Consider the following 19,288-nt stretch of genomic DNA (forward strand, 5'->3'; position numbering starts at 1 on the left):
TATATAGACGTAGCGGGTAAACGAGCAACAAGCTTTGTCGCAACCCTTTTTTGAATGACAAAATTAATTCTTTTAAACACAACATCTATAAATCTTGGAATCATAACATTACTATGCATGATCCGTTGTAATCTATTGAATAGCTCCACAACTTCTTCTTTATGTCTAAAAATCTGAAATCAGACCTAGACCTAATAAACTTCAACAAGTCCGACCCAAGGCCCATTAACTTTTGTAAAATCAATCCAGTACAAGAGCGGATCGATCCGATCCAAATACCCGGGACTTCTTTATGATGTAAGAAGGTCGTTTATTTAAACTGTTTTAGTATAAAGTGGAGATTCAAGGGGGTAATAACACAAAGCGTCAATACGCTGAGGGTGTTATATAATCACCTTGAAAAACACAAAAGTTGCTCTGTTGAACTTCGATTATGGTATAAAAAGAGCTCCTCACAACACCCTCTTCACTTTTTATCTGCTGATTTGAGGGCCTGGTTTACATTAATGGATCAGAAAATCAATGTTTTCGTCTGGGATATGGACGAGACTCTCGTCTTACTAAAATCCCTCATCACAGGCACATATGCAAAGGCTTTCAATGGCTCTAAAGACGTTCAAAAGGGTATAGAAATCGGCAAAACTTGGGAAAATCAAATCCTTCGGATTTGCGATGATTACTTCTTCTATGAACAAGTAAGTAAAACGCCATTAATCTCTCCTCGACAATTTCAATTTTACTTAAAAAAAAAGCCCCATTTTTTAGTTTTATTGGCATGGGGCTTGTTCTTGGTCAAAACTCATTAATTCCTTTTCTGCAAATCTTGATTATTGTTGTCGAAACACTGATTTATATGAAGAAAAGAACCACTCTTACTTTTTTGGAATTTTACTTTTGATCTGAGCAGATTGAAGGGTGCAACAAGCCTTTTGTTGATGTAATGAGGGAGTATGATGATGAATTAGATCTCACTGATTATGATTTTAAGAATGATGGTTTTGTTGGTGCCTCTTTCAATGATGACGACAACAAGAGGAAATTGGCATACAGACATCGTATCATTGCTCAGAAGTATAAAGAGGTTCTTTTTACCCTTTTAAACCTCATATTTGAAGGAATTTTATTGTTCCTGTTTTTGCAAAATAATTTGATTTCTGGATTCAGTTTGTGTTTGATCTTAGTATTTATGGCTATAAAGAAACTTTCATTTCTTTATGTTACAACCTTATACTTTAACAGATCTAACCAAGTATAGTAATATCATTGAAACAGAAAGCAAATTTCTACTGCTGTAATTGGGTAGATTTTTCAAATGGTAGTGCCTTAATAAGAAAAAAAAATGGAAGTACAATGCTGAAACAAATAAAATTAGGATGCTATACTAGACAAATAAATGAAAGAATTTTTACTATTTCTTGCATTTAGCCCTAGTATTTGTGACTATACTTATTATAAAGTATATGAGTAATCTTATTTATTACTTTTTTATGTTTTGAAAAAGTTAAATGAAACCCTATACATCTTTGATTTTGAATGTCAAGATTGATTTTAGAAATTCAACATGTGTGGCATAGAAATCATAGATTGCGAATGTAATCTCCATGCTTTTTTTCCCTTGATTTTTGGTTATTTGAAGGAAAAGGAAAATTATTTGTAAAGTTGTTCAATTTTTGAATTAGAACTTTTATAGCTTTGGAAGGAAAAAGAATGTCATATGGTGTATCCTAATTCTTGAACATGGTAATGTAGATTATCGAATATTAAACAAATAATATCGGTTTTGAAGTTGAAAATAATAATGACACTTGAATTAAAAATGACACAGATTCATGACAAAAATGCCTAATTTATATAATTTATTGTGTCATCATATTTATCGCGCTAGATGCCTAGATACCACTACCTTATATATATATATATATATATATATATATATATATATATATATATATATATATATATATATATATATATATATATATATATATATATATATATATATATATAAAATCAAGAAAACATTGGTGGAGTTTACTACTCAAGGATATTGACTCAAACACCATGTCATAGTAACTAAATAAATTGTATGACTATATTAATCATACACAATTATTTCTTTCATGCCTCATTCGAAAAAAGCTTGACACCCTAAAGTTCCGATCTTTTGATTGTGAAATTACGTGCATGCCCTTCTTAACCCTATTCTTTAAAAAAGCCCTAAAAAGCTTCTTGTGTAACAAACGCAGCCTAAATGCTCTATACGATGAAGTTTCTGCTCTAAAAAAAGGAAATTTACGTGTTCTTTTTTGGTAACATTGATAATTTATTACTTATTTTTAATGCCATTAGCTGATTTTTCATAAGTCACTCTATTTTCATCTAAGGAAACTCAATTAAGTGTTCATAATTATGCAGGGATTGCGTAGTGTTTTTGGTGAAAAGATGATAAAATCATGGGACAATCTTTATCAGGAGACCGATGATTTTACAGACAAATGGTTGTCTTCAGGTGAATTGGCTTGAGTTGATAAGTAATTTTTAATTCCTCTCATCGTTTCACATATGTATTTTTATCAGATTTAGTCTTGTCTGCATTAAACATTATGTAAAAAAGAAACAATTCTTATGCTGTTTCCTGCATTCAACCCTAGTTTGTAAGCTTGAAAGTCATCTGATGACTTTTTTTCGTGAGCATGCTAGTTTACTTCATGATAATTATTAATTAATGTTTGATAGTTTAACGATCATTCACCTTGTAGGGATTCATACTACATATAAACACTTAAGACAACACATAGACTAATGTAGGTCCCATTCATTTTGGTCATTTTTTGTGGGACCCATCCATATGGTGTTAGAAGAATTGATGATGTGATTGTAAAGCCCACAAAATGGATGATTTAGGAAAATGGCATATATATATATATATATATATATATATATATATATATATATATATATATATATATATATATATATATATATATATATATATATATATATATATATATATATGAATAAAAACTTAGGGTGTTTCTTTTTACTTAATGGGGAAAGGACTTAATCTAGTAAGTTGTATATGGGCGTTTCTTTTTGACCAACTACAATAGCAGAGAATGTCAGGAAAATGAGGTTTTTTACAAATTCACCTTCATTTATTTTTTCTTCAAAAACCTGACTTTGCTTAATGGGGAAAAAAATAAATAAAAGATATATAGCCATACATTTGAACTCAATTTGCATATGAATCATTTGTGCACTTGACTTGAATTGCAGCCAAGGCTTGTGTGGCGGAATGTGCAAGTGGAAACAAAGATTCCATTCCGGATGGCATCTCAGATTCCACAAGTTCAAGAGTTCAAAATGTGAATGTTATTGTGACTTCTGGCTCATTAATCCCAAGCCTTGTCAAATGCTTGCTATTTCGGCTCGATGACTTATTTTCGTATGACAATGGTTAGTCACTTGTACTTCCAAAACTCACATCCTTTAAAACCTCATTTCATTTGTTATACAAGATATGTATTTGTACCACATTTGACCTTATGTCATTGAGACAAAAATTGCAATTTTTTGTCACATTTCAAGGTGGTGTCACCACTTGCTCTTGATCTCTAGTCTGTGTAAAAGACATGAATGCCCTTCTCATCCTCATTATCGAATGTTGTCTAGGCTTCTCTTGTGTAACAAAGCCTTGAACCTTAGGTTTTATTTGTGTAACCAATTGAAAATCTAGGATTAAATGCAAGAAATAGCAACGTACTTTCATTTGTTTGTTTATCATAGCACTCTACTTTCATTTCTTCCTGTTATAACATTGTACCTTGAAAAATGTTACCTAATTATAGCAATGTTGTCCAAATAAAAAGCAAAAACCAATTTTCATCCCTATAGTTAGCTAACTTTTTCGAAGTCATAAAAAAAATGAAGCACAAATCGATATTTTTAATGTACAACGGCTTAAAAAACAAGATTGAAAGTAGAATGTTGTGAAAGTAGGATGTTATAATAAACAAATAAATAAAAGTACATTGATATTTCTTGTATTTACCCTTCAAATCCATATTATGTAGCTCCCATTTACATGATGTGTTCTAATTGTGGGTCCCATCTAGTAAAAACAGATGGGACCCACAAACAATAGATAATATTCAAGTGATTGAAAGGAAAAGTGACAAATTTTCACAGTTTACAGCTCATGGGAAGTGGGGAAGTACAAATGTTTTTCACTGATAAAAGAACGATTCAATGGAGCAAACGTGCAATTTTGTGCGATTGGAGACGGATGGGAAGAATGTGAAGCCGCCGAAAACATGCAATGGCCGTTTGTGCAAATTGATCCAGGGCCCGTTAGTACCTCTCATCGTTTTCCGGGCCTCACTTTTGAGACTTTGGGACACTATATTGGTGTTATTTATGGTGATTCTGATGATGATGATGATGACGACGATGATGATGAAGATGAATAAAAATAATGAAACTGGATGAAATAGAAACTCCTGTGACCGGAAATTGTGTGATTTTTTTTTTAAAAAAAAATTAGGGTTTGGGGGTTCAGATGTCAACTGTTGCAACCCTCCCCCCAGTAGTAGTATAAACTCATGTACATTGTAAATTATATTTAATCTTTTATCGTCTTTGACTTTCGTATATGTTTGTTTTATGATTTTAAATGCTTTAAAATTAATCATATGTCAAATACGTGTCATGTAGAAAAGAAAATTTGATGATCTAGATTGGAGGGTGGGGTGTGATGGTGGGTTCTGTATTAATATTATAGAGGTAAAAGCTAAAGGATTAGGGTTCAAAGGACAAAGGTATCTCATAATTTCTTTGTAGGATGAAAAATGTTAGAAAGTTTTAGAAGGATCGTATTTGTAATATTTAGTAAAGCACGGGGTTGAAAATGAATGTATTTTGTTATTTGTCCTACTGTTTTTATCTTTTGAATCACATCAAAAGAGTTTGTCAAATGAGGTGATGGTGATCATGATAATCATCAACCACACAAAGAAAATGATGAGATTTGATCCATTTTTTTTTTTTTTTTTAAATATGACATGGTTTTCTTTCTTTCTTTAGTTTCTGGATTTAAAAACAAGAAATACTAGTGAAAATAAAATTAGGGTTTTATACAAATAAAGAAATTATGTTGTTGCCTTTTTCGTAGTCGTAGTTTTGATTTACAAAAACATTAACATAAAGTTTGCTGGATGACTTCATGGTTTTGATTTACAAAAAAATAATAATAATAATAATAATAATAATAATAATAATAAAAGTGTTAAAGATACCTATTTTTGCAATTATTCTACTTTTTGTTAACGTGTTTGTTTTTTTATTTTAAAGTATATAATCAACTAATAATAGACATAATTGATTAGGTAACATAAAACAAAAAGAACTCGTAAACAAAAAGATTAAATTGCATCTTTTCTTTGATTGATCCATTAATGATTTTATTATTGTTTACCAATTTTAAGTTAATATTTTTTAATCATCGTGCAGTATATGTTAATCAATAAAAAAAGGTCTGAAGTTGATTAAATATTATAAGATACTAAAACAAAAATATTAAATATCGATTACCATCACAATTACCCCATTTAGGCCATTTCGTGATGCGATAGGAAACACACATGAGGAAGAAAGTGTGATCCTCTTTTCCATCGTTCTTTCACTATCTTCTTTTATCAATCTTTTTAATATATATATATATATATATATATATATATATATATATATATATATATATATATATATATTCATTTGAGACCACCTATATTTTGTGAGACATAGGAGCTAAATCTTAGCCTTTGATCAAATTTGATCTTGTGGTTCAAAAAACACCGTGATTAAGGCGCTTAATTAAATACTCAAGGGTAGATTAGACAGCTTTTAATCATATAACGGAATCCCCTTATTTACATGATATTTCCTTAATCAACGTAACAAAGTCAGATTCACTCTTTCATCTGGTAATTTCCTCAGATGGTTTTCTCAATCGTAACAATATTTAGATTGAATGAGAAGCAAAAAACTTGAGTTATGTATGTTAATTGTCACTCACGCTGCGATAATTTGTGATTTTACAGCTTATTGAAAGAAATTTCAACAATTGGTCATTGGTTCACATCGATTTCAAGCTTTCACGAGCGACTGATCATCAATTGATATCTTCGATTGAGATCATTTTCAGAAATTGGAAGTTTCATCGGAATCAGATCTTATCCCCTTCATTTGATGATTTTCATCTTCACAACTAGATTGAAATCGATTTTCACCAAAATATGCTTTCATCAAGTTACATAAATCGATGTTAGCAATTGATTATAAGATTCATATCGCTTTCAACATTTTCAAGCTTCGATTTTGCTTCCAGTAAGTGCTTTCAACTATTCATCGTCATCAGATTGAGATCGATTTTCAGCCCCTTCAAGCTTTGATTTTTACTCTTAGATCTCAAATTTCAACAACTGATCATTATCTAAGATCAATTATCAGTTGGAAACTTTGGTTTCAGGATTCGGTTATCTATTTCAAGGTTTGATTTTCATTTTTCATTCAATCAATTTGGTTTTTAGCAATAGAACACCATAATAATATATATTTTTATTTGATATTATATTTAGCAATTGTAATCTTTGATTTTTGTTATTCATTTAGTAATTTGTTTTTTATGAATACAAGTTCATGTTTATGAGATTATATATCACATCATGTTATGTATCAGATTAATTTTTTAACTTGTCTAATATGTGAAAGATATTACTAAAATTACACTTCAAATAAATAATAGTATTCTAATAGAATACTATACATACATAAATTAACATCAACTTATGATAATAGGTAATGTATAACATCAACTTATGTTAAGCAATCTCAACAATTATCATCATCATGAATCGATCATGAGGTTAGGATCAAATGCTTTGCACCTTCAAGCTTTGATATTTACTCTCACAGTTTTATTTCGATAATTCATCATAATTTAGTCTTAGTTATCGATTGGGGATTTAATATCAACAATCAGTCATTATTTCAAGGTTTGGTTTTCATTTTGCATTCAAGCAATATGTTTTTTTTAGCAATAGAACATCATATTAGTCATTTTGCTATTTGATATTATATTTTAAAAAATGATATCTTTTATTTTCACGGTGAAGACCATATAGATTAAGATATAGATTCAACATATGGCTCTTGTGATTCTAAAAAACTTGGTGATGCAGATCATAAACAACATAGACATGTTATACTTGATTACCAAAGACATGCTTTTTAGTGATCAAGAGAAATTAAAGAGGGATTCATCAAATCTGAATGAACAAGTCGAGGAATCTGCTAAACATAATGCTCATAGGGATTTTTTGAAATACTATCGTGTTGTACAAACAATTCTTTATTAAATGTAATATTAGCTAGCCAAGAAATGTGATTTTCAAATTATCAGGATTTCGTATGGTATAAAAATCCTTATGATAGATTTTTTATGCTACAAACATGAAATATGATGTTCAAACCATCATGACTTTAGAATACCTAGAATTACAGAAAGAGGAACATACTTTAACTTTCATACCAATATGAACAATGTATTATAACTATATTCGATTTTCTAACCAATCAACTTTATTATGTAGTATATAAAATTTATAATAAAGTTCAAACTGTTACAAAATTCTAAAACATGTAAAATCATAATACCTAGAATTACCTATAATATCATCTAAGAACCATAAGTCTGTCATATCATAATACCTAGAATTACGGAAAAGTAGCAGCATGATTTACTCTAACTACTAATATGGAAATTGGTTTACTTTTCACTCATTATAACAACCTACTTTTACTTATTAACCAATATAAGAAATATGTAACTTAAACCTTTGTAAATTGATCACATGTGTTAGATTAATGTTCATACAAACAAGTACATAATATTAACATTATAAACTATAAAGAAAGGATAAACATATAGAGTTCAATGTTACAAAAGCCTAAATCATATAAATAAAATCAACGAAAATCAAGTTATGCAGTAACATATGATTTATCTTATTAGAATACCTAGAATATCAATTATGTAACCATAAGCTTGTCATATCAAAATACTTAGATTACGTAAAATAACAACATACTTACTCTTGCTACCAATATTATGTTTTCTATAAATTACTTTGGTTTCCTATAAATTATTCTTTAAGAAAGATTCTATTAGAATATTTTACATATAACTTAGAGTATCTCAGAACACTATTCTATTAGAGTATAAAAAGTCTAATTTTAATTAAGAAATATTCTATTAGAATATTCTATATGTAACTTAAAATATCCGAGAACCTTATTCTATCATAATATTCTACATATAACTTTTGAAAAGATGTCATATACAATATTATTATATTAGAATATTCTATATATACAAATTATTTACATGTAATAAATCAACTTATTCAATTGAAAACTTAGAACATTATTATATTAGAATAGTCCACATATAATTTAGAATATCCTAGAATATTATTCTATAAAAGTATAAAAAAGCCTAATGTAATTAAGAAATATTTTATTATAAGATTCTACATATAACTTAAAATATCCGAAAACATTATTCTATCATAATATTCAACATATAACTTTTGAAAAGAGGTCATATACAATATTATTGTATTAGAATATTCTATATATTCAAATTATTTACATGTAGTAAATCAACTTATTCAATTGAAAATGTAGAACATTATTCTATTAGAATATTCTACATATAACTTAGAATATCTTAGAACATTATTCTATAAAAATATAAAAAAGCCTAATTTTAATAGAATATTATATATACAAACTTTAAATATAAAACTCACATAATATGAGAAAGATGTTACTGACATTACATGACATAAATTAAAACATTACAAGTACTATTATTGTAAATATATAACTAAATATCAACATTATACATCATATATTCTAAAATCACAACTATAATGTCATATGTACATGTTCATATTATGTTGACGCGTCTTGATCAGATGACGAGCTATCAAACGATGTATCATGAAATATGACTTTTTTTTGCCTTTATCTATTTACGATGATAAAATTATTCAACATTCTTTCTTTTAGGATCAAAAACTCGTTTTCCCTTGATTTGGTAGTTTCTTCATTTCAACTGTATCAAAACATAAACCATACTTTTATTAAAATAATAAAGTAGGATATAAACAAACAATTTATTATACTAGAATATTCTAACATTCTGACAATAATTAACAATATGAAAATTGTTTAATAAATAATTTACAATTGAAGAATTTTATTTTATTTTCACATTTACTTTTACACAAATTTAATATGATCAAGGCATTATTAACAATACACAAAGTAGAATCTATGAGATAAAATAACAAAAAAACATAATTGTCCACATGATATTGACTCCAAATAAAATTTATATTCCTTTAATTTTGATTAGTAATATCTAGTATAATTTAAACAAGAGATTTAATATTATATAAAATACAAAAGATCAGATAACCTAATTAACAATATAGATGAAACATGTGATCAAATTAAACAGAATTATAACTAAACACATATACAAAACATAAACATGTGCCCTGTGTAGCCGGCAATGGCGGCGTTCAGGTAATTCTCTCCATTTGTTTTATTGTCTTAATTTCCGTTTTATAAATTATGAACATTGTTTAATGTCAAATCTATTGCAACCTCTTAACTTATTACCAATTTTTCGTTAGTTAAATTTAGGTGTTTGGTTATAATTCTGTTTAATTTGATCACATGTTTCATCTATATTGTAACTTCGATAGATGAGTCAGCATTTGCTCTGGTGCCATTTTTCGGAGTCCTATCTGCTTTCAATTTAAGTTTTAACACCATTTTTGATTTCTTTCTTAATTTTATGGGTGCTTTTGCCGGTTTATTTTTTATCTTATTTTGAAACTCAACATCATCGTTTTTTATCTACAAAAACAAAATTCCAAGAACATTTTAATACATTACCATAAAAATAAATTGTAACTATAAAATTATTTTTTTTTTCGATTTTACATTTATCGGACACAATTTTGAAAGCTCCTGTAAATAGAATACAAGTTCTTCGTCTGTAAAACCCACTTTTTTTAATGACATCCACGCTAACTCATCTTTAGACTAACATGTGTTATTAAACAATATTTAGAAAAAAAAATTATATATTGTAGTTATTCTGGATCATCATTCTGGAATAGATCACTGGGTTCCGGACCACGTTCATCATGTTCAGACCTACATTACCATTCTAGAACGCCTACCATACTTTATTTCGAAATAAAACAATCAATCAGAAACACAATACAAAGTACTTACGTAACATTCATACACATACAACAAGAAAAAGATTAAAAAAAAAAAAAAGGATGATCCGGATATTCCGGAGTTGTTCCGGACTTGTTATTCGTGTTCCGGACAATTCCAGAATACGTAAATTGTTTTAGAAAATCAAATGCAAAGTAACTTAAAGTGTAGAACTTACTTGATTTGATGAATCCATGCCCAATTTAAAAAAAAACCAAAAAAATAATGGTTAGATTATTCAATTTCTCAGAAAACTAACAAAAATCAACAAAATTTTATTTGATTACTATAAATTTTTTTGTTCTTTTTCAATTTATTTCACTTTATCTAATTTGACTAACTACTAATTTGACTACCACTTAGAGGGTGTTTTAGAGTTTGAGATTTCATTTCAAAATAATTATTGATTTGTTAACTTTTTGGAAAATCAATACCTCAAAAAAAAAAATATATGACTAAAAGAAAAGAATTTTCACTACGGTTTCTTCTTACCTCTTAAAAAAGTAGATTTTAAGAAGTTAGAATTTGTTACTTTTCTCCTTGTTTACTTAGCAATGCTACCGAGTCTCCTACGAATATGGTAAAAAGGAGATACCAAGTAGTTAACATGTTCACAAGATAGGCCAACTATATTCATAGATGAACTCTAGTATATAAAAAGAGTAAGCTAGTGTACATAATTTAATCATTTTCAAAAGGTCACACCTAGATTTAAACCTCATACCTTAAAGTTTTTCACCTTGCATATATATGGTAGGTCACAATCGTAATTTAACCAAACATATTAACTACCAATCAAATTTCTAAAATACCCTCGAGAATGATAAAATCCCAAAACACAAGTATATAGATTTTCACATTCTAAACAAACATACAAATACCAAACATCCATACTTTAACCAAAAATATAAACCATTAATCAAACGTCTAAAATACCCTCAAGAAAAAAGACTAATTGTCTTCCAAAACAAATCCATCCAGGGGTAAACATGTAAAAAACAAGCAAGCATATGGGATAAATGTTTGTTGATTAATATATAAACCACAAAGCCAATCACATTCAAAACCACAACACACAGCAATAGAGAATTCTTCTTTTAAACCGATATACAATTCTTCTAAGAGTTGCAAAAAGCAGGTGGAGTGGGGTGGGTAGGTTGGGGGGGGGGGGGGGGGGGGGTTGGTTCAGGCCAGTAGTAACCGACCTCGGTATTCCACATAGTGTTGGATCCTTCCTTCACGTGATAAAATTGGGTTTCTTGCTTTTGCAGATTTCATGTTTAATTTCACTTCAAATTTAGGAACAAATTGTTGCTTTTGTTGTTGATGTATTTCCTCTGTTTCTAGAATGTTCTCCACAAGAAACTCGTCTGCAACATCTCCATCTTCATCTATCTTTAAACGACGTGCATACCATCCTAAACCCTAAATTCATTACAACAACACAGAAGAAAGTCAAATGTCTAAATTACCCTTTAATGATTAAAGGGTTAAATGCAAGAAGTAACAATATACCATTTATAACATGTGAATATAGGCAAATAGGAAACTTAGATTCTTCCTGAAAAAAGGAATCATTCTACTTTTATTGAACATCCATCCATAAAGAACGAAAAGATAAAGTGTTACAGTTTTTGTGAGATAGATCATAGATGCAGGTATAAATATATCTTATTCATCTTCAAATGCTTGCATTTAGTCAACCATAAAGTCGGCTTTCCATTTCTAGAAAAAAGAACGTTTTTTGTTACAATTGAAAGTGAATCCAAGAATATGATCCCTAAAAGGAAATGAACAAACTTTCTAGGGCTATTTTTGATGATTAGGATGAGAAGGGCATTCATGTCTTTTGCACAGATGAGAGTTTCTTCTGTCAGCATATCCTCCTTGTAAATACCCTTTTAACCCTAGAATTTCACTACTAAACGCCTCATCTTTCAGATCCTAATTTCCAAAACATTTTGTGACCGAAATACCCGCTTAGGGTCATATGATATTTCTTTTATGCCCACCTGGGAATCCTATTATTTACTGATGTATCTGCCAATAATGGTCCATTCCATTCCACCAGACCAAACAAACAGTTTTTTTTTCTACAATTCAATGGAATGAACCATTCCATTACTTTCTTGATTCCATCATACCAACCACAGAAACACTTAGGGTTATGGCCTTATGGGACATAAACAATGTCATTTCCCACAAGACTCCTTTAGTACTTTGTATCTCATGTTAATTCTAACTTAACCTAGAACTTCTAGATGCCAATGTATTTCTCCAAACCTCCAACTGGCATTTTCAACTGACAAATTGATACATATGGTAGTCCTTTGGCACTAAATACACACACAACTCAGAGTCGCGGTTTCAGAATTTTGATATCGGACAGAAGAAGCAATTCATTATATCTAGGATCTATCAAGCAGAATCTGGTCATTTCGTAAACTGATAGCCAGACTAACCAAATTGATCATCGAAAGCAATCATAGATTATCAGACACGAGCAAATCTATCGAAGTTACAATCTAACTGACGAAAAATTGGTAATAAGTTAAGAGGTTGCAATAGATTTGACATTAAACAATGTTCATAATTTATAAAACGGAAATTCAAACAATGAAACAAATGGAGAGAATTACCTGAACACCGCCATCGCCGGCCACACAAGGCACTAAAACTGGGCCGATTTGCTGACCTCTATCTATAGGAACTTTAACGGGAACACTAAATCCTTTACGGGGGAGATTACTATAATTATGATGATGAATTTCTTCAGTTGAGTTCAGATTATTGTTCCCACTAATATCTTTGTCATCGTCATACTCCTTGTTGACTTCGTGCAAGTCGTGATTTCCTAACCCTAGATATCCCGCGATCTTCTTAAAAAGCCCCATTAAATCGTACGAAATTAAACTACGGCGACAGACTGCGACTATGCATATATACGCACAGATTGGTGGATTTAATGTAATCGGGAATTTGGTTTTAGCTGTGCAAAGTTGAGAGGTTTTGGCTTTGGCTTTGGCTTTGGGGGAGTTTGAAGAGTCTTTCTACGGTGAGTGTGATTTGAATGCTGGTAAGTTGTAAGATGAAGTTGAGTATCACTAATCAATACCGTCGCTATGAATCAAGCCATGAACCACATATTTTCTCCTAATTTTTTAATTAAATTTTAATATTTGTTTGGTTTGGTTGCATCGAAAATAAATCAAACAAATGAAATAAACTAGGTATGATTACACAATTTTCTAGCAGTGCAATATACCAAAATAAATAAATAAATAAATAAATAAATAAATAGAAAAAGAAATACCAATTTTTTGTATGTTTAAAAGAAAAGTAATGCATATAAACTAAAAGGTTGTAAAAAATCCAGATCATTCTATTAGGATGACAACAAGTTGTTTATAAGTCTCTTATCTTTATCTTATGTGGTGTTTATCTATTATCTTATTAGATAATCGTTTGTTCAGATCCTTGTATATAAGGATCGATAATCTTGCATTGTAAACATTGAAAACTTAATCAATAAATAAACGTTTTTGTTATCAAAAAATTTATGGTATCAGAACGATCGATCCATTAAGGAAATACCAAGGCGGCAACAATCATGACAGATGAGAAGGGAGAAGGAAACAAGAAGACAGCATATACCATCAATGTCAACTCACCCTATTACATCCATCTGTCTGATTACCCTAAGCAGATGCAAGTGAATAATATATTAAATGACAACAACTTTAATAAATGGAAACAAGAGACGTGAATTTTATGTTTGCAAAGAACAAAGTAGGATTGATCGATGGATCAATCAAGAAACCATAATCTACATCTCCATGTACATGGCATGGATGCAGGCTGATGTCATGATTAAGGGATGGCTTACGACAACCATGGAAAGGGATATTCGAACCAATGTGAGGTATGCAAACACCCCAGCCGAGATCTGGAAAGACTTGGAAGAACAATTGAGAAAGAGGGCGTTCCTCATGCTTACAAGCTAAAACAATCGTTGAATGCCACAATACAAGATGGAGCTTCGGTTTCCTTTTACTAAACGAAACTAAGAACTATATGTGACGAACTGCAACTTGTCCTTCCCACACCACGATGCATTTGTGATGTGTGTGATTGTGCTATGGGAAAGAGGTTGAACGAACTAAAAGAAAAGGAAAGAATTTATGAATTCCTTATGGGACTCGATAAAGACTTCTCAATTATCCGGACCTAAACCCTAGCCATGAAACCTGCACCATCTTTGGGATCAACCTATAACCTGGTGGCTGAAGATACGCAACAATGAGCCATCATCGGGCGTTCTAGGAGAGCGAGTGGTGAAGCAGCAACTTTTTCACGTAAATCTTACGAGCAGAAAAGTATCAAGCCAGACACAAAGAGGACAAGTTGTTGCACAAACGGTCAACAAGGGAGCACAAAAAACCTTAAATCAAGGTAGCGAAAAGGCAGAAAAATGCACTTTCTATGGGAAAGAAGGTCATAACAAAGATGGTTGCTTCAAGAAAATAGGGTACCTAGATTGGTGGCCAGGGAAGAAAGACAAACCAAAACCAAAGGTAGCTTGTGTGAAGGTTGGACCCAACCCTATACATGGATTAATGGATGAATAGTACTGTTTATTTGTTGAGCACTTTAAGGAGGAAGCCAACGATACAAATCCAAAGGCTAACTTGGTAGGTAGAAACAACACATACGATAGATGGGTGGTTGACTTGGGTGCAACCGAGCTTATTACACATATAAGTGATTTTCTTGATAATAAAATCACAAACCTAAAGAAGCACATGTCTTCATTCCAAATGGTGATAAAGTGCCCGTCATGGGTAAGAGTGAACACACCTTACCCAAACGTATTAAAATAAATAGAGTCCTACACGTCCCTAATTTTAATGACAACCTCTTATGCATAAGAGGATTGTATCGAATGGGGGCAATAGAGAGGAAGGCTCTCATGACAACTTTCGAGGTTTAGCACAAAAGACTTGGTCATCCATCATCCAAGAAGATTTCAAACTTAAGTTTTACTAAGAACATTTCTAGGAATAGTCAAGTTGAAGTGTTTGATGTTTGTTTTAAGGCTAAGAATACTAGGCTTCCCTTTCTTATTAGTGAAATAAAAACTACTGCTTGTTTTGATCTAATACATTGTGATGTTTGGGGGAAGTACATAACCCCTTCATTTTCAAAAGCTTAGTGTTTATTAACAATAGTAGATGATTTTAGTTGGCCTGTATGGACATTTCTTCTTAAGCATAAACATGCAGCAAGCACACATCTCATGAATTTTCACAAAATGATCAAAACCCAGTTTGGGAAGGAAATCAAACGAATAAGGTGTGATAATAGGGGAGAATTATTTTCAAACAGAATGCATGACTTCTATGCAAGAGAATGGATAATTTTAGAAACTTCTTTCCCATACACCCCACAACAAAAGGGGGTTGTAGAACGCAAACACAGACACTTACTTGAATGGCATGTGTTTTACGTTTCCAAGCAAACCTTCTAAAGACCTTTTGGGGTGAGTGTATCTTGAACGCTACTTACGTTATAAATCAACTTTCATCCAAAGTGCTTCATGGTTTCACCCCCTACGAAGTTTTTTTCAACCAATCACCAAGCTATGATCACATGTGTGTGTTTGGCTGTTTATCTTACTATCGAAGTACAAAATCTAGGGGGGACAAATTTGAGCCACGAGGTAGACCCGAGGTTTTTATTAGTTATCCCTAAGGCACAAAGGGCTACAAGATTTATGACATAGAACACAAGAAAGTGGTGATCTCAAGGGATGTGAGATTCCTCGAAAATGAGTTTCCAATGAAGCACATAGATGGTAATAAGGAGATACAGAAAGAAAATGAAGATTTGTTTTACTTTACTGATAAGGAAGTTACAACATGCCATGCAGTCACACCTCCTGTTTGTGATTACTCCATAGTCAAAACTCATGTTCATAGTGAGGAGACAAATGATGAAGAGAAAGAGCACGAATCAAGCCTAAGTGATCACGGACCACCCACATTGGATGGTCTTTTTACAGAGGTTAATGACAACTCAATACAAGCCAGTCATGATATGAACCATAAAACCAATTGTGTTGATCAACAAAGAGATACACGAACCAAAACACAACACACTCGGTACAAGGATTATGAAGTAAAGTTGCCCCCTTTCGACAAATCATCCACAACCTGTCATCGGTCGATTCGCCTCAACGGTACACCTTCTTAATAATTATGTCTCATATGATAATTTTTCTGAAGCTCACAAATCCTTTTTAGCTACCATTGCCACACATGATGAGCCAAAAAATTTTGCTCAGCATGTTTGAGATGAACGATGGAAGGAAGCAATACAAAGGGAAATTAATTCCCTTGAACAAAATAAAACTTTGTAACTTACGAGTTTACCTGCAGAAAGTGAGCCATTGACCCTAAATGGGTATATAAAGTAAACTACAAACTAAATGGAGATATGGAGCGATACAAGGCTCGTCTTGTCTCAAAGGGTTATACTCAAATTGAAGGAGTGGATTTTCATGACACATTTGCCCCGATTGCCAAACTTATCATATTTCATGTGTTGGTGGCAATAGTAGTCAAGCGTGATTGGATCATACGTCAATTAGATGTAAATAATGTGTTCCTACATGCAGATCAAGAATATATATATATATATATATATATATATATATATATATATATATATATATATATATATGAAAATACTTCAAGGGTGCAAAAAAGAAAACGAGACACGAGTCTGCAAGCTTATAAAGTCCTTGTACTATTTAAAACAAGCTTCAAGGAACTGGTATTATAAGTTCACGTCGACTCTTCAAAATCTCGAATTCCGACAGTCGCATGCAGATCATTCCCTCTTCATTCACAAAAATGGGAACATTCGTGGCAGCTCTCATTTATGTCGATGATGTCATAATCGTTCGAAGTAACATGGAAAAGATTGAAGATACTAAATCAAGCCTTAAAAACAGCTTCAACCTCAAAGACCTTTGGAATTTGAAGTACTTCTTCAGAATCGAGGTAGCCCAAACAGAAGAAGGGTGGTTCATGAGTCAGCGAAAGTATATGATTGATGTGTTGGAGGTATAACACCCGATTCAAGGTATTTTCCATCTTGGACCCTTGGTGTGTAATTAGTTTTACAATTTCGGTCCTTAGGTGCATTACTGTAATTTTTGGGAGAGTGTCTATGATGTGCATACCTCCTGTATGTTGGGCCCTTATGTCCCAAGGTTATCTTATTTCCCAGCCTCCATTTCCCTTTTGAGCCTCATTTCGAAATCCTAGCTCATCTAGAGATATTTGACCCTCTTTGTGTGTGTTTTAGTGGGTGTTTGGTGAACCTTAAAGAAGAAGAAGCTTAGAGAAGGAGCATTAATCAGGGAGGAGCTTATAGATCTAGATTCCACTCATGAATAAGATCTAGTGGGATTCTTCCACTCCAGAAGTTAGAACTTGCTCCTCTTAATGTTTCTGAGATCCTTAGTCCATAAAGTTAGCATCTTGATGGTTGAGGATCAACCATGCGTGAGTATATGTCCATTTGGTGAAAGAAGGATCCTAAATCTAAGGTTTGGGTCCATTTGAGCCATGCAAAGGAACCAGGTAAGTGACTTTATGGATTAAGATGTTCCCCAAGGCTTGGATATAAAATTTGGACATTTGGTATTAATTAATAAGGACTTAATAGATGATGTGACTGAAGGGGGCGTACATCGGTCGTACGAATGTGTATGCTGCGCGTACACGTCTAGACCCCCAACTTTGTGTAGCGACCTGGTACACCGGGCGTACTAGGGGAACGCCTAGCGTATGTGACCTGGTCGTGGGCTTTGATGTTGGGCCACCTTTGGACTTTAAGGTTTTGGGCCCTTGTTGGTCTACAAATCTTTTTGATTATAGGTTACTATTATGGCTTAGGCCTTCTTATATTTGGGCCCATATTGGGCTTTAAGTGTCCTTTAGGAATTGGGCCATTATTTGGGCTCTCGTGCCATTAAGTTTGGGCCTCGGCTGTTAGGCCAATTGAGGGAAGGGTAAAATGGTATTTTACCTTGCGGTCGAGATTAGTTGATTAAAGTCCCGATCAGGGATGGCTCAAATAATTTGGGGGCTCTAAGCGAACCAAAATTTTGGGGCCCTTTGGCCCTTACTATACTTGATCTAGTTTGTAAGTCAATCGATGCTCCCGACTCGTATTTTCTATTAGACATGATTATTAGTTATTTGATTAATAAGAACAATGAATAATCACTGACACAACCTACAAATGAACAAACTATAAACTTGAAGTAATGGATTATGGATTAATAGAAATACCCGTTGCCTTGATAATAAATCATAATGGAAAGCTCAACATTGGAAAACTCGAATTCGGTCTAACCCTGTAATAGAAAAAATATATGAAGATTGTCTTTTTTTTTTTTTTTTTTTTTAGTTTAAACTTGCAGTTTTGAATTAAAAGGAGAACTCAAACTTAGTAGTTATAGCCAATTCAGTAAACACAAATTCACAAAAATACTAGATATAAACAAATTAAGGTATCAAGTGAAAACAAATTAAGGTATCATATAAGCTGTAATACCTTGTAATGATGCAGGAAACCTTTAAAATTCTATGATATTCCTACAAATACCAACAACCCAAAAAATGAGTGGAAACACTAACTCAAAAATAAAAAATAAATAGAAAAAAAATCGAGAATAGAAGGAATAAAGTGAAAATAGAAACAAATAATGGAAAATCTACAAGTAACCCTAATAGATACGAGAAGGTACCTTGAATCATCAGAGTCTTCAGAGAAGCCGAGAATGGATAAGGAAAAAGAACGGAAGGCATAAGCTATTTCAGCGGTTAAGGAATCACCTAATCAAGCAACCTTTCTT

General features: G+C 31.7%; 2 protein-coding genes across 2 annotated transcripts; one reads left to right on the forward strand and one right to left on the reverse strand.

Moving 5' to 3' along the window:
* The first annotated feature begins 368 nt into the window (after window positions 1-368).
* Window positions 369-4,650, forward strand: EYA (eyes absent-like protein). The gene is made up of 5 exons (XM_079004363.1): window positions 369-695; window positions 908-1,081; window positions 2,416-2,509; window positions 3,277-3,456; window positions 4,189-4,650. The coding sequence occupies exons 1-5, from the start codon at window positions 507-509 to the stop codon at window positions 4,467-4,469; spliced, it is 918 nt and encodes a 305-aa protein (XP_078860489.1). The 5' UTR covers window positions 369-506; the 3' UTR covers window positions 4,470-4,650.
* Window positions 4,651-11,267: 6,617 nt separating this feature from the next.
* LOC145056655 (uncharacterized) lies at window positions 11,268-13,457 on the reverse strand. Its single transcript, XM_079004364.1, has 2 exons — window positions 12,999-13,457; window positions 11,268-11,784 (listed from the first exon to the last, which is right to left on the reverse strand). The coding sequence occupies exons 1-2, from the start codon at window positions 13,251-13,253 to the stop codon at window positions 11,545-11,547; spliced, it is 495 nt and encodes a 164-aa protein (XP_078860490.1). The 5' UTR covers window positions 13,254-13,457; the 3' UTR covers window positions 11,268-11,544.
* Window positions 13,458-19,288: the final 5,831 nt, after the last annotated feature.

The sequence above is a fragment of the Lactuca serriola genome, chromosome 6 (genome assembly GCF_051521515.1).
Source record: "Lactuca serriola cultivar US96UC23 chromosome 6, Lser_US96UC23_V15, whole genome shotgun sequence".
Lineage (NCBI taxonomy): Eukaryota > Viridiplantae > Streptophyta > Magnoliopsida > Asterales > Asteraceae > Lactuca > Lactuca serriola.

Excerpts from the sequence above, each read along its gene's own strand:
- EYA (XM_079004363.1), top strand. The coding sequence starts at position 507 with ATGGATCAGAAAATCAATGTTTTCGTCTGGGATATGGACGAGACTCTC. Across the intron at positions 1,082-2,415 it reads TTGCTCAGAAGTATAAAGAG|GGATTGCGTAGTGTTTTTGG; the intron begins GTTCTTTTTACC and ends ATAATTATGCAG. Across the intron at positions 2,510-3,276 it reads AGACAAATGGTTGTCTTCAG|CCAAGGCTTGTGTGGCGGAA; the intron begins GTGAATTGGCTT and ends CTTGAATTGCAG.
- LOC145056655 (XM_079004364.1), bottom strand. The coding sequence starts at position 13,253 with ATGGGGCTTTTTAAGAAGATCGCGGGATATCTAGGGTTAGGAAATCAC. Across the intron at positions 11,785-12,998 it reads CCGGCGATGGCGGTGTTCAG|GGTTTAGGATGGTATGCACG; the intron begins GTAATTCTCTCC and ends TAATGAATTTAG.